General features: G+C 43.5%; 1 protein-coding gene across 1 annotated transcript in view; it reads right to left on the bottom strand.

Moving 5' to 3' along the window:
- SUSD5 (sushi domain containing 5) overlaps positions 1–15,691 on the bottom strand; it is a 54,328-nt gene that overhangs the window by 14,380 nt on the left and 24,257 nt on the right. The window contains exon 4 of the mRNA XM_045537410.1: positions 6,825–7,013. Coding sequence (XP_045393366.1) covers positions 6,825–7,013 — 189 coding nt within the window. The remainder of the gene's footprint in view (positions 1–6,824; positions 7,014–15,691) is intronic.

Below are 15,691 nucleotides of genomic sequence, written 5' to 3'. Positions count from 1 at the left end.
AGCTCTGCTTCTGTGTGACACCCACAAGTGACTGAACCTTCCTGTACCGCCGTTTTCCCATCTGTAAATTGGAGCCAGCCATTTCCACTCCCAGACGTGTGAAGATCAAATGAGATAAAGTGTGTAAAACTATCACAGAAAGGGGCACAAGGAGACTTGAGGCTGATGGAAATGTTCTGTATTTTAGCTGTGGTGGTGGTTCTGTGGGTGTACACACTTAAGACAACTGAGATAAGTTTATACTATAAATGAGTATAATTTATAGCGTGCAAATTTAACCTCTATAAGTTGTTGAAAAACAAAGCAAAACCAAAAAACAACTCCCAGGAGAAAGACGCCTGAAGCAAGTATTCAGTTTATAATAGCTTTGTTCTCATTGCCTAACTGGACAATGTGTCTGTTCCACGGCTGTGTCAGACCAGGGCAGGGGAAAGGAAAGGCTGCATATTGGCTATGGACCCAGAGGTGGTGGTAGAGTGAGGTCAAGCTTGGTGTCAAGCACTTTCCTGATACTACAGTCCAGAAAGGCCAAAAGAACCTATGAGGCTGGAAGTAGGGATGGGCCTTTCTGAGCCTGTCTTAATACTTGGTGGCAGATGCCCTGTGGCAAAAGTCTCTGCCTCTCTCTTCCAGGGTTGTTTGTGTTAAGCTACTCGTGCCAGCAGCCGTTCTCACCCACCCCAACCACAAAGGCAGGATAAATGGCCTCACCTGGAACCAGGGGCAGAGGCTGCAGGACCACTGGGTTCTGAAGTGAGAAGAGAGCAGGGGTGTTGAAGCAATGAGTAGGAGAGGCCAGGCAGCGAGCAGGAGAGTGGCCAGCATGCCAAGGGGACCACGAGGGCTCCTTAGGAAGGCCAACATTGGGATCATGTGACACCCCTGGAGTGCTGGAAGATCAGAGACCATCCTTAGGGTGCAAGTGTCCAAGGAGAAAACATAGCCTTGAAAATGGGTATAAAACTTGGCATAAGAAGAAGCCCAAAAGAAACCAAACCCAGTGTGGAAATCTGCTGCATACATCTTCACGGAGCAAAGCATCAGGACTTTTCTATAATTAGGGTAACAACCAATTATGGTTAGATACTGAGTACATGAGTGAGGTATGACAGACATTTCCTTCTGCCATACTGGGAGGGGAAACCAAGATGTGTGGATTTGGACAGCAGAATGGAAGACTAAATGGAGAGACCCAGAGCTGGGGACCAAAGCTAGAGAAATACTAACACACAGAGGGGAGAAATGGCAGTTGAGTATGTCCTTATCCATTTGGGTTAATGGTCAAGGCTAAAGTCCCTGTGCTTAAGGAAGAGACTGCACCACCTCCACTTGAGGCTGGGACTGAACGTGGCTTGTGATCACACAACCTGGGCAGCATGTGGCTGGGACACCCTACTACCCCACCCACTCACTCACCTTGGGCTACCCACCCAGGTGTGCATGTCGCTGGGGGATCATTCTTTTCTTTTTTTTTTTTGAGACAGAGTCTCACTCTGTTGCCTGGGCTAGAGTGCTGTGGCATCTGCCTAGCTCACAGCAACCTCAAACTCCTGAGCTCAAGCGATCCTTCTGCCTCAGCCTCCCAAGTAGCTGGGACTACAGGCATGTGCCACCATGCCCAGCTAATTTTTCTATATATTTTTTTTTAGCTGTCCATATAATTTCTTTCTATTTTTAGTAGAGACGGGGTCTCGCTCTTGCTCAGGCTGGTGTCGAACTCCTGAGCTCAAACAATTCCCCCGCCTCAGCCTCCCAGAGTGCTAGGATTACAGGCATCAGCCACTGCATCTGACCAGGGGGTGGGGGGTGGAGTATCATTCTTGCTCCTCGTCACAAATTTTAAATTTCAGCAGCAAGCTCATTCAGGCAGTCCCCACTTTACTAATGGATTTTTCTTTTAATCGTAAGAGTTAGTTAACTTGGAAACCACTGTTCCATAGAATTAATGCTGTCAATAAATAACTCCACTGCAATAGAGGCTGCTCATGTCCTGTCCACATCCCCTTTCCCTGGCCAGGTCCCCATGCCCTGGCTGCTGTGAGTGTTGGCAGCTAGGAGCTGACAGCTACCGCTTCTCTGGAGAAGCACCCTTGGTGGAATGGGGGCCTGGCTTGGGAGATTATAGGCCACATGCCCTGTGCTCAGCAGCCTGCAGCCTATGACAAGCTGATATGGAGGCACTCAAGGCTGGTCCACTTGCTTCAAAAGGGGACCAACCCGGTTGTACAATTCATGCTCCACAGCTCCCCCCAGGGCCAGGTGAAGCAGGAATCCAGCTGAGGCTACAACCTTGCATAACTCCTTCTGCTAACCCATCCTGTCCCAAATCCCCTTTCTCCCTCAGTAAACCACGGGCATCTGAATAGGGTCTGTTTTTAGAGAATCTGACCCAAGACATCCAGCCAGTCCTCAAATGCCTATCCAATGCCAAACTTGAGTGAAATAGTAGCCCTGAGCTCCTAAGCCCCCAGAGTCTCTGAGATGAAACTCCTCGGAGCTCCAAGTTCTTTTAAGTCTTGACCTCCAAGGTACCTGGCCCTTGAGGCCCTCTGGGCCCTGCAGAGGTCATAAGGGGATGAGGGGCAGGGATGCTATTGTGATCTCAGCAGAGGAGCTCCTGGAGCTGCATCCATGGGCAGGTTTTGCCAGAGGTTTGGAGTCAGAGCCAGTAGCACACAAGGAAATAAAAGGAAATGTTCTGGGTGGGCCACAATGTTTGGAGGACCTGGTTGTGGGGGTTGGTGGTTAGTGGCAGGGCTGAGCACAGAGGAGACAAGCTTAGGCTGGAGGCAGCCAGGGGCCCCTAGAGGGAGGAGTGAGGCAGCTGAGACCACAGGTATGGACTGCCTGGGAGCCACATGTTAGAAAGTTACCAGCTGCTTGGGTCTCCATCAAGTCCAAAAGCCACATGGGCCACACCTTTCTGGAAAGAGCAGCTGCTGGTCTCTAGAACCTGAGAAGCCTGCTGGCAGAAACAAACTTCTCAACCAAGTAATAGACGGTTGAAGTCACAGTATGCTCTTAATTATTTGCTGCAACAGCAGCTAGAGTCAACACATGAGGAGGCGAAAAGCCAGTGTCACGCACAAAGCCCTTTAGATACCTCAAGTGAAAGGACCTGGATACTCTCCTTAATCAGCATATAGGTGAAAGAGAAAGAATGAACAGTTCTTTGCCCCATATCATATTATATGTCCTGTCTAAGTGATGCACTTGCAGGGAACCCCATGAGGCAACTCTATGTGATAATTAGTACCTATTTTTTCATATGAGCAAATTAAGGCTCAGGAAAATCAAGAAAATTGTTCGATCTCCTCTTCTAATTTTTTCTATCATTTACATGAGTTCAAATCTCTTAAAAATACATCTTAAAAATAACAAAAGCAAGCAAACAAAACAAACCCCACATCTCTTTGGACCCCTGATCTTCTTCCAGCTCTACCCTTTGTGTCTTTCCAATTCCTCTTCATGAACAACAAATTTGAGACTGAGTTGCCTGCCCTTAGCCCTCTTCCTCACCCCACCCCCTTCCTGCACACACTGTGGGGTGGCCTGGTGCATCACCCCCTCCCCAGGTTCACACTGAAAATACAAGGCCACCAGAACCCCCTTCAGATTGTGAAGCCAATGCACACTTTAGCTTTCATTTACTTGATTTCTGCAGCCTTTGAGTTCATGGAGCACTTCTTCCATCTGGAAACACACTTCCTTTAAAATGTCACCTTCTGTTAACACCTTGCTTTCCAGTTTTCCCTTCTACCTAGTCATCTACTGCTTCTGTGTCTTTTGAGGCACCCAGTACACCAGAGTTTCCTTTAGGGTTGGAACAGTGTTTTATGTAACCTTATATGTGCAGCACCTAGGATCCTGCCAAATTATGGGACGTGGAATGAGTGAATGGATGAATAGTCAGTCAACCAGCTAGTACAAGGGAAGAGTTACTATCCAAACCCAGGTGGGTCCAACTTGAAGAGCCTTGTTTGACCCACTCCCTGAAGATGACTTTTCTCTAATATGAAGCAATTTTCTAATGAAAAAAATTGATTTTCGTTGGAAAAAAATAAATGCAAGATGGAGTGAAATATCTGGTGAGGATAGTCTTGTAACACACATACACACACACACACACACACACACACAGATATTTCTTATACTAACACAGATAATTTAAATATTAAATCCACATAGTAATGAAAACTGTAACAGTCTGTATATCCAGCCAAGCATAGAAACCAGAACTCCTGCCCAGCAGCTGAAAGCTCTAACAACTCTGCATTGCAGTGAGAAAATAAACACCATTTCAGATCCACAAAAACTACATTTAGTTCTCATTCTACTGGGGCCGGTAAACAACCCATTTGGCTGGCGGGTGTGGCTCATGGGAGGGTGCAACTTCAGCCTGTCATCAGAGCATTAACCACCTCAGGGTGAGTACAGGTCTGCTTCAAAGCGACATATTCAACAAATAGGAAGCCCAGTCCTTTCGCCTGATTTTCTTAGGCAGGTGAATGATCAGAATTGGCAAGTAGCCCCTGCCTGGCACAAAGCTACAGCAACAGAAAAAGATGATAAACATTCTAGAAGATTGCTTAAACTGTGCTTCTAACACTTGTCCCATTCCGTAACTTTTTGTTACTAGTATGCAACGAGACAAGTAGATACATTGAGAGCAAAGTTTTTGGAAGCTTTTATAACAATTTGACAGGGGAAAGGGGAATTTTACATCTATTTAATGTAACAAAAAATTGTGCTTATATTTGTAATCTATTTTATTTTTGTATTAATTTTTATTTTATAAAAGCATCATTTTATTGTATTTTGCCAAAGTATCAGTCTGCCAATGACTAGAAAAAAATTTGTAATAGCCCACACAGTTTGAAAAATAGTGAAACAGACAACAATAACAAAAAACTATTCATTAAAAGACACTCCGAGAATAAAAAGATAAGCCACAAAATGGGAGGAAATATGTAACACATTAATTATGAACATTTCATGTACAAAATTCTATAATATATAAATAATCAATTCAAGTCAATTAGGAAAACAGGGCAAAACACTGGAACAGGCATTTTACATGAGGAAATTCCAGTACCTGATTAGCATGTGATAAGTGCTGAACCTCACCGTTATCAGAGAAATAAATATTATGACTACAAGTCACAACAGCGCAGTCACAAGAATGGCAATCTGAAAGGTTAGTTAAGATGCTGAACAAGCACTGTCATGCACAGCTGATGGCAGAGTAAACTGGTCACATACTTTAGAAAACTCTTTGGCAGTATCCACGAAAGCTGAACACACACATACCCCGTGGGCAGCAATTCCACTCCTAGAAACCAATGGAACTGTGTTCACATGTGAACCAAGTGACGTGGATGAGAACAATCATGGCAGCATAGCTTGTGACAGTCACAAAATGAGAACAAGCCAAATGTCTACAAACAGCGGATTAGATGAATCAATAGTGGTGTATTCACACTACGGGTAGTAAATAACAGTGAAGACAACAAACCACAGCTTCAGGCAACAACGTGGATGAATCTGGCAGATGTGACAGTGCCCTAGGGCTCATCGTAGTTCCCTCATGGGATCGGCAGGACATTCCAGGGACAAACTGTCCTACAAATCCACTAACATCATGGTGTTGGAGTTATTTGCCTCTATAGAATCAGCCTCCACTTGGTACCCAGATATTATGGGGAATTAGGGAGGGGGTTCCTTGAAAGAGGTTTGGGGTTAAGAGGAGCCCTGTGAGGTCAGAGAGCAATTCAGGGTCTGGCATGAGGTCCAAAGTACTGTAGTCGTAAGCCCAGGCCGGCCATGGGGCTGCCCAAGCCCCCTGATGGGTGCTGTGCCCCTGTTGGGGTGGGGAGGCCAGGCCTGGCTGTGGCTGGAGACAGTGATTTCTACTGCTCAGAAAATTCCCAGAGGACTAGGTGTAGGGGGATCTGCAGAAACCTGGGACCCCTAGGAATGTGATGTTGATGGAATGGGGACATCTGGGGAAATAAGATCAAGTTTTGGGAACTCAATGTCCACCGGCACTCTTCTTAGTCTCAAGTAAATATTCAGGCTTGCATGATGCCGCAGGACGTACCTGGCACTCAGAAGGCTTGAGGCCAGGGAATAGAGCAAGGCAGCCGGGCAGTGGGGGGCAATTCCAGTCAGCGGGCGCAGGTGGCCCTTGCAGCAGCCCACACGGCTGTCCTGGATTAGCCTCCTGACTCTGCCCCCATGACTGCTACAGGACTAGCATGTGTGGGTGTGGATCCAGGGGGTTTAGAAGCCCCATGTCCCACAAGAGCCTGTATCTCTTGTTACAACCCCCAGAATAGTTCTCAGGTTCCCCGCAGAGGTCATGCCCAGACACAAGAATCACCCACCTCGGGGCAGCCCAGAGCTGGGCTCCCTATCACGTGTTCATTACAGTCCCCCCAGCCCAGTTTACCAACCACGGTCATTTTTACCAGAAGCAACGCTGCTTGGTACGACAGCTGACATTCCATCTTGACCAAGTTTCCAGGGAAACCTGCTAGAAAGCTAACCCAACATCAACTCTGTCCTTAGAGAAGAAGGGGAGATTTGTTAGCTCTGTACTCCCAGCACGGAAGATGAAGAGTTCGGTTGTGAATGCGCTGCACTTGCCATGCTGCAGGAACCCCCAAGCAGAGTGTTGTCTCGTCCAGAGCTCAGCGGAGAGGCCTGGAAGCCTCTTTGCAAAGGCACCTTGGTGCAGAAAGCCCGCCCCATGCAGCAGTAGAAGTGGAGCCCTCTGCCAGCACTGCATGGGCATGCGGGTGGCCCAGCCCCAGGGCACTTACCTTTCCCGCAGGCCTGCACCAGGCCGTACCACTCGCCACAGCTGTTACAGAGCAGGGTGAAGGCGGTTTCCCGGTGGCCTGTGATGTGGCCGGGGGCACACACATACAGCACCTCATCCCCCATCTCCAAGCCGGTGCGGCCCTGCAGGATGGTGTGGGGGAACGAAGGTGGGTCTCCACACGGCTTCTCTGAGGAGAAGGAATCACAATCAGCTTTTCCAATCTGTGAGAGACTTTGTCAGCCTGTGAGAAAACAAACTTAAAAACAACTCTTCCCTGCCACCCACTGTTGCAGGTGCTCCCTGCACCTTGAACTGAGATCACAGGGGCTGTTTCCTGGTCACTCTGGCAACCCCAGGCCCTGGCAGAATGCCTGGCACAGATGAGGCACTCAAAAAGGCTCACTGAATGAATAAATGTGGTACAAAGTGCTACAACTGTATTTTAAAATTGCCAGACAATGTTCCCTTCTAATGTCTCCTTGAAACGGGGATCCAGAGATAAAGGCCTAGCAGCAAGCTCCTTTTTGCCTTGTTTAGGTAAGTGAACAGGTACTCTTTGCCAAGAGATAGATGTTACAGACTACAGAGTATAGCAGAGGGTGCCTCTCCCCTTCCCCAACATCAACCCCAATGGCAAGACCATTCCAAACACACACACCCATATATTTTATATATTCTTACATATATGTATATAAATATAAGTACATATATATTTCCATGTGTTTTTAACATAAATGGGATTACTTCATCTATATTAGTGAACACCTTATATTTTTTTTAAAATTAATAAACTATTTTTTAGGCTCATGGAAAAATTGAGCAGAAAGTACAGAATGTTCCCATCTACTTCCTAACCCCACTCACACACAATCTCCCTATCAACATTCCATACCAGACTGGTATATTTATTACAACAGATGAATCTACAATGATTCCTCATTGTCACCCAAAATCCATAGTTAACCTTAAGGTTCACTCTTGGTGTTGTACATTCTATGGGTTTGGACAAACGTGTAATGACCTGTATCTACCATTGTAGTATCATTTAGCGCAGTTTCACCGCCCAAAAAGTCTTCTGTGCTCTGTTTATTTACCTCTTTCTCCTCCTTAATGACTGAAACCACAGATCCTTTTACTGTCTCCATAGTTTTGCCTTTTCCAGAATGTCACATAGTTGGAATCATATAGTATGTAGCCTTTCAGATTGGTTTCTTTCACTTGGTAATATGCAATTAAAGTTCCACCATGTCTTTTTTTTTGAGATGAGAAAGTCAGTTAACTATATTTATGCGGGTATGTGGGTTTATTTCTGGGCTTTCTATTCTGTTCACTTGATATTTGTCTATTCTTTCACCACTATCACATTGTCTTGATTACTAGGTTTTACAGAAGTCTTGAAGTCTAAAAGGGTCAGTTCTCTGACTTTGTTCTTCTTCAATATTGATTTGGCTATTCTGGGTCTTTTGCTTCTCCCTGCAAACTATAGAATTGGTTCATTGATATCTATCAAATAACTTGCTAGTGCTTTGATTGGGACTGTGTTCAGTCTATAGATCAAGTTAGGAAAATCTGACATCTTGATAATATTGAGTCTTCCTATCCATGAACATGGAATATCTCTCCATTTATTTAGTCAGTCTTTGATATCTTTCACCAGAGTTTTGTAGTTTGCTTCATATAGATCTAGTACATGTTTTATAGATTTATACCTAATAATTTCATTTCTCAGGATGCTAATGTAAATGGTAATGTGTTTTTAATTTAAAATGTCACTAATTCATTACTAGCATATAGGAAAGTGATTAACTTTTGTATGTTAACCTTATATCCTGCAACCTGACTATAATCACTTACTAGTTCCAGGAGTTTTTTGTTGTTGTTGTTGATTCTTCCAGATTTTCTACATAGAAAATCATGTAATCTGCAGACAAAGACAATTTGAGCCAAGGCCAAACAGAGAGGGGCCTGTGGACAGCCAAATATCCACGAGATTTAGGTGACTTTACACAGAGTGAACTGCAAAGCAAACCAACCATAATAAAGGCAGCTGTTGGCTCTTCTCCTTATGGATAGGGTTCTGATAAATCTTCCCAATTAACTGAAATAAAAAATGTTTTTTCTTTCATTATATAAAAAAGACAGGTTTAGTTCTTCTTTCCCAATCTATATGCTATTTATTTCCTTTTCTTATCTTACTCTATTATCTAAGGCTTCTGGTATGATGTTGAAAAGCAGTAGTGAGAGTAGACATCTTTGCCTTGTTCCTGATCTTAGTTGGAAAGCTTCAAGTTTCTCACCATTAATCATGTTAGCTTTTTTGTAGATGTAGGCTTTTTGGTAGATGTTCTTTTTTTTTTTTTTAAGATGGGGTCTTGCTATGTTGCCCAGGCTAGCCTCAAACTCCTGACCTCAAGAGATCCTTTTGCCTTGGCCTCCCAAAGTGCTGGGATTATTTACCATGCCCAGCTTTGCCTGTAGATGTTCTTTCAAGTTGAGGAAGTTCCCCTCTATTTCTAAGTTGCTAAGAGTTGTTTTTTGTTTTTGTTTTTGTTTTATCATGAGTGGGTGTTGGATTTTGTCAGATGTTTTTTCTGCATCTATCAGTGTAATTATATGATATTTCTTCCACAGCTTGTTGACGTGATGAATTATATTAACTGAAATTTGAATGCTGAACCAGCCTTGCACACCTGGGGTAAAGCCTACTTGTTTGTGGTACACCATTCCTTTTATACATTGTTGGATTTGATTTGCTAATATTTTGAAGACTTTTGCATATATGTTCATGAGATATATTGGTCTGTAGTCCCCTCTCCTTCTAATGTCCCCTTTGTCAGGTTTTGATATTAGGGTAATATTGGCCTCACAGAATGAGTTAGAAAGTATTCCTTCTGCTTCTAACTTCTGAAAAAGATTGTAGAGAATCAGTATAATTTCTTCCTTAAATGTTTGGTAGAATCCACTAGTAAACCCTTTGGGCTTGGTGCTTTCTGTTTTGGAAGGTAATTAGTTCAATTTCTTTAAAAGATATAGGCCTTTTCAGATTGTCTATTTCTTCTACATAAATTTTGGCAGATTGTATCTTTCAAGAAATTGGTCCATTTCATCTAGGTTATCAAATTTATGAGCATAGAGTTATTCATAATATTTCTTTATTATCTTTTTTTTTTTAAGAGACAGAGTCTTGCTCTGTTACCTAGGCTGGAGTACAATGGGGTGCAATAATACCTCACTGCAGTCTTGAATTCCTGGGCTCAAGCAATCCTCCTGCCTCAGCCTCCTCAGTAGCTAGGACTATGGGCATGTACTTCCATGCCTGGCTAACTTAAAAAAAAAATTGTAGAGATGGGGTCCATCTATGTTGTCCAGGCTTGTCTCAAATTCCTGGCCTCAAGCAACCCTTCCACCTTGGCCTCCCAAAATGCTGGGATTATAGATGTGAGCCACCGTGCCTGCCTTTTTTTTTTTTTTTTTTTTTTTTTGAGACAGAGTCTCGCTCTATTGCCTGGGCTAGAGTGCCATGGCATCAGTCTAGCTCACAGCAACCTCAAACTCCTGGGCTCAAGTGATCCTCCTGCCTCACCCTCCTGAGTAGCTGGGATGCTCCAGGTAGAGTGCAGTGGCATGATCATAGCTCACTCCAACCTCTTACTCCTAGGCTCAAGTGATCCTCCTGCCTTGGCCTCCTGAGTACCTTAGACTACAGTCTCGAACCACCACGCCTGGCTAATTTTTTTCTAGTTTTAGTAGAGATAGGGTCTCTCTCTTGCTCAGGCTGGTCTCGAACTCCTGACCTCCAGAGATCCTCCCATCTTGGCCTCCCACAGTGCTAGGATTATAGGCGTGAGCTACCACGATGCCCAGCCTCTTCTTGGTTCTTTCTTAGAACTTCCATCTCTCTGTTTACATTGTCTATCTATTTTTTGAATATTGTCTACTTCTCCCATTAAAGCCTTGAGCATATGGGTCATCCTAGTTTTCTTTTTTTCCCTTGGAGACAGGGTCTTGCTCTATTGTCTGGGCTGGAGTGCAGGGGCATCATCATAGCTCACTGAAACCTCAAACTCCTGGGCTCAAGCTATCCTCCTCCTGCCTCAGCTGTCCAAGTAGCTGGGACTATAGGTGTATGCCACCATCCCGAGCTAATTCTTTTTTTTTTTTTTGAGACAGAGTCTCACTTTGTTGCCCGGGCTAGAGTGAGTGCCGTGGCGTCAGCCTAGCTCACAGCAACCTCAAACTCCTGGGCTTAAGCGATCCTACTGCCTCAGCCTCCCGAGTAGCTAGGATCATAGGCATGCGCCACCATGCCCGGCTAATTTTTTTTTCTATATATATTTTTAGTTGTCCAGATAGATAATTTATTTCTATTTTTAGTAGAGACGGGGTCTCGCTCAGGCTGGTCTCGAACTCCTGACCTCGAGCGATCCACCTGCCTCGGCCTCCCAGGGGGCTAGGATTACAGGCGTGAGCCACCGTGCCCGGCCCCGAGCTAATTCTTAAATTTTTGTAGAGAGGGGGTCTTGCTGTTGCCCAAGTTGATCTTGGACTCCTGGTCTCAAGCAATCCTCCCACCTCAGCCTCCATCCACCTGGCCTAGAAGTCTTTTTTTTTTTTTAATGTTTTAGAGTTCTTTCCACGTTAGTACTATAATCTTCATCAATCTTTTGTAGAACACATTATTTACATCATTAGACAAATATTTACATTTATTCCAATTTTCCACTATCATAAACAATGCTACAATGAACATCATATGTACATTTTTATACATATCTTATTTCTTTAGGATAAACTTCTAGAAATGGAACTGCTGTAGCAAAATTTTTCAAAAAACAAGGAAATAATTTTAAATTCACATTTACTCTCCTAATTTTACATGTTGCTTTCCTTTCGTCCTTCTGCAGTCAAGTTACCTAAGAAGCATATGGCTTAAAAGAAAATATGCTGAGAAAAGATAAAAATAAAAAAATGCAATTTGTGCTTTGAGCTACCCTGATTCACCTGATTGCTTGTAGTTTTGGTAATACTTTCTCAAAGAGACTCATTGCTATGCACATGCTTTAACATGAGGGAAATTTGGAATAAAAAAGGGTGTGGCTGTACTTCAGCAAGACAGCACAGAGTGACACATTTTGACCAAAGCTTCCTTGACACTGGAGCCCAGGAGATCAGATGCTTATTTCTCCTACATGGCAAGTAGGGACAAGCAGTCATCTGAAACTTGCCACAAATCCAGGGGCACCTTCAACGGGGGTGGGGTGGGAGGGTCATCATCCCCTATGAAGAATGAACCAAAGTCATCAGCCTCGGTCAAGTCAGGCTGGACTGAATCCCAGCTGGTATCTCAAGGGCAAAAGGCTCAGCCTTCCTCTCCACCTTCCTCAGCTGCCCGGGACTCTCACTGGATGCCCCACTTTTTTCTTCTCCTACTAGGATCCAGTTTGGGGAAACTGGAAGGCTCCTCCTCAAACTCTCTCAAAGAACTCATAAATACTTTCATTCTCACACAGTTCTATCCACGAACACAACACTGACTCCTTAGGAGGAAAATGCAGGAGCAGGGAAACTGTTTTGAAACTAGATAAAGGGAAACTTCAGGCCAAACTCAGAGCCTACCAGACTCATGACCAGACCCTGCCAGCACATTTCCAAAAGACACGGGCTAGGATCTGGTTCGGGAAAACCACAATAACGCTGCCCAGCGTCTGGGTTCACATACCATACGTGTCTAGATTTCCCACAAACGTTCAACACAGGAAACACACCCTCTTCCCAGCTAGTGTGATCCAGGAGCTCCAGTCAACAGTGTCACGCCCTAACACAACCTAATGTGTGTCGAAAACACCACTGTGTCCAGGTACGACCGGAATCAGTTTCTGTCACTCATCTTCCCAGCTTGAATCTCAACAGGCAACTATGGAAAATAATTGGCTCTATACCTGGACCCTCTTCCCCTCTCTAGGGAAACTTATATTTGGTAAATTTACTAGTAGTCTTACTGCTACTTCTCAATTATTCCGTAGGTAGTAATTGAGGTTTGTGGATTTCTCAGATCTCAGAGCTGGGTTTCAACATTAACAGCCGTTTCTGTTATTTTCCCTTCCCAGGAAATGTGATTTTATAAAAGATCTTGTCTGTCAAACAAATGTGTATTGATAAACACATTCATTTGACTCATTTTTCAATTTAAAAGGGGTCATTTGCCTGCCAGTCAGAGGTTCTGATAACCAGTGTTTCCACAAGGAGTTTAGAACTCATATGAAAGTTGATGCTTTTATTTTGAGAAATTGTAAGACTTTGATGTTGACCTTTGAAATTCTTAAGAAGAGCCTGTAAAACTTTGTTATTATCTCACAAACCAAAGATGTAACACTTCTGACACAAATGCTCAACTTTTCCTCCATGTGAAGGAGCTGTCTTTAGGGCCCCTGCCCAGCCCCCCTCTCCACCCAATATACAACCAGCATTGCCTTCCCCATCCCACCGCAATTTATTGTTAGTTCTTAAGTTCTCTGCACAGTGGTTCTTAAACAGAAGCATGCATCAGAATCACCTAGAGGGTTTGTGAAGACACACCTGGCTGTGCTTTCCAGTTTCTGACTCTGTCCCTGGGGCCCAAGAATTTGCATTTCTAACAAATTCCCAGGTTATGTTGATACTGTTGGTACCAGGACCACCCTTGGAGAACTACTGCTCTGAGAATTACCCTCAAAAACGGGCAAAACTATTAATAATATGTGGTGATAAGAATCAGAACAAAGGTTGCCTCTGGCTCTGCTGGAGGAGGGAGGGGTAGAAGATTATTGGAATAGAGGCTCCAGAAAACTTTCTGGGGTGAAGAAAATGTTCTATATCATGAGTGCATGTTGATTACACAGGTGTATACATTTGTCAAAACTCATCAACTTCAGGCCTGTGCATTTTGCGGATGTAAATTATACCTTAATGAACTAAGTTAATTTAAAAAATACCTCCTCTCTGGAAATCTGTAATTTATTCAGCATGAGGTATAAATGGTTGAAAATTATTCACAACTTCTCCCAAGGGGAACTGCATTTGACAAAGATCCATGCCTTAAGACAGTAGTCTCCAACTTGCAGGTCTCATACCCTGGAAGCACTATAGTATTTGCAAGGTATAGGCGAGTCCATATTTAAATAAACCCTGTGTCAATCAATCAATAACTCTAAACCAATGACTATCATATGGAAATCTACATGATAGTATTTCCAGAGTTTCCCCTCCTAAAAAAATTATTTTAAAAATCTTCTAGAATGAAATGATATAATATCCTAGATTTGCTTTAAAATATCCCAATGGAAGAAAAACACTGGAGAAAAATAATCAAAATTCTCCTTTAACATCACCAGTGGTGACCATTGCTAACATGATTTTTACCCTTTTAGTTTTACACACACACACACACACACACACACACACACACACAGTATTATACTATGCTATGATATAACCATTTCAGTTTATAGCTTGTTTGTTAATTTAACATTATATTGTGAAAATTTTCCCTTGTCAACAAATATTTGCATTATTTGAATTTATTTGTAAATGACTATATATTATTCCATTTGTATGGATCTGCCATAATGGATCCCCTGTGGTTGGACATTAACTTTATTTCCACTTTTTCCTTACTAAATAATGAGCACTGTAACATATTTTTGCACTGAAGGAATTCAGCAAATGCCATCCCAAAACACGCAGTTTTGGTATGCTGATTACTTTAAACAAGAGGGCACTTGTTCAGGGGGGGCAGCAGATGTCGGCAGAAGCTTTCCCTGGGCTCCCCTTATCTGCCTAAAGACAGAGCCTCCAAAAGGAACTCAATCGTCATGAATCCCAACCCCTGGCATTTCATCAACCAAGGAAGATTAAGTAGTTTTCACAGCAGAGAAGACTAAAAGTCAACACACCACAGACTTTGTCACAAACTACCACCTATTCTTCTAAGTGTCCACTCATCTTTCCCCCAAATCATTTACTCTCCCCCAAATTACCTATATGCCCTCTCCCCTCTCCCCTAGGAAAGGGTATAAAAGCTTCTAAATCTTACTGAGTTTTGGGGTATTCACTTTCCCTTCCTATGATGCCCTGTCATGTAATAAATTTGTATACCTTTTCTCCTGTTGATCTGCCTATTATCAGTTTATTTCATAGACTCACCTACCTCAGAGGGTAGAGGGAAAGTCTTCCCTCCCCTACAGTACTAGCCATGCTAATTTCCTTAGAATAAAACACTCAAAGTGGAATTAATGGATGAAAGGACATATATATTTCTTTTTTTTCCCCCTGAGACAGAGTCTCACTCTGTTGCCCTGGCTAGAGTACAGTGGTGTCATCATAGCTCACTGCAACCTCTTACTCCTGGGCTCAACTGATCCTCCTACCTTAGCCTCCCAAGTAGCTGGGACTATAAGCATGCACCACCACACCCAGCTAATTTTTTCTATTTTCAGTACTGACGGGGTATCGAACTCCTAACCTCAAATGATCCTCCCGACTCAGCCTCCCAAAGTGCTAGGATTACAAGTGTGAGCCACTGTACCCAGCCAGGACATTTATATTTCTTTTCTTTTCTTTTTTTTTTTTTTTTGAGACAGAGTCTCATTTTGTTGCCCGGGCTAGAGTGAGTGCCGTGGCGTCAGCCTAGCTCACAGCAACCTCAAACTCCTGGGCTTAAGCGATCCTACTGCCTCAGCCTCCCGAGTAGCTGGGACTACAGGCATGCACCATCATGCCCAGCTAATTTTTTCTATATAGATTTTTAGCTGTCCAAATCATTTCTTTCTATTTTTGGTAGAGACGGGGGTCTCACTCTTGCTCAGGCTGGTCTGGAACTCCTGACCT

This window comes from Lemur catta, chromosome 1 (genome assembly GCF_020740605.2).
Source record: "Lemur catta isolate mLemCat1 chromosome 1, mLemCat1.pri, whole genome shotgun sequence".
Lineage (NCBI taxonomy): Eukaryota > Metazoa > Chordata > Mammalia > Primates > Lemuridae > Lemur > Lemur catta.
The sequence above is the reverse complement of the archived record's forward strand: the minus strand, read 5'-3'. Positions and strand labels throughout refer to the sequence as shown.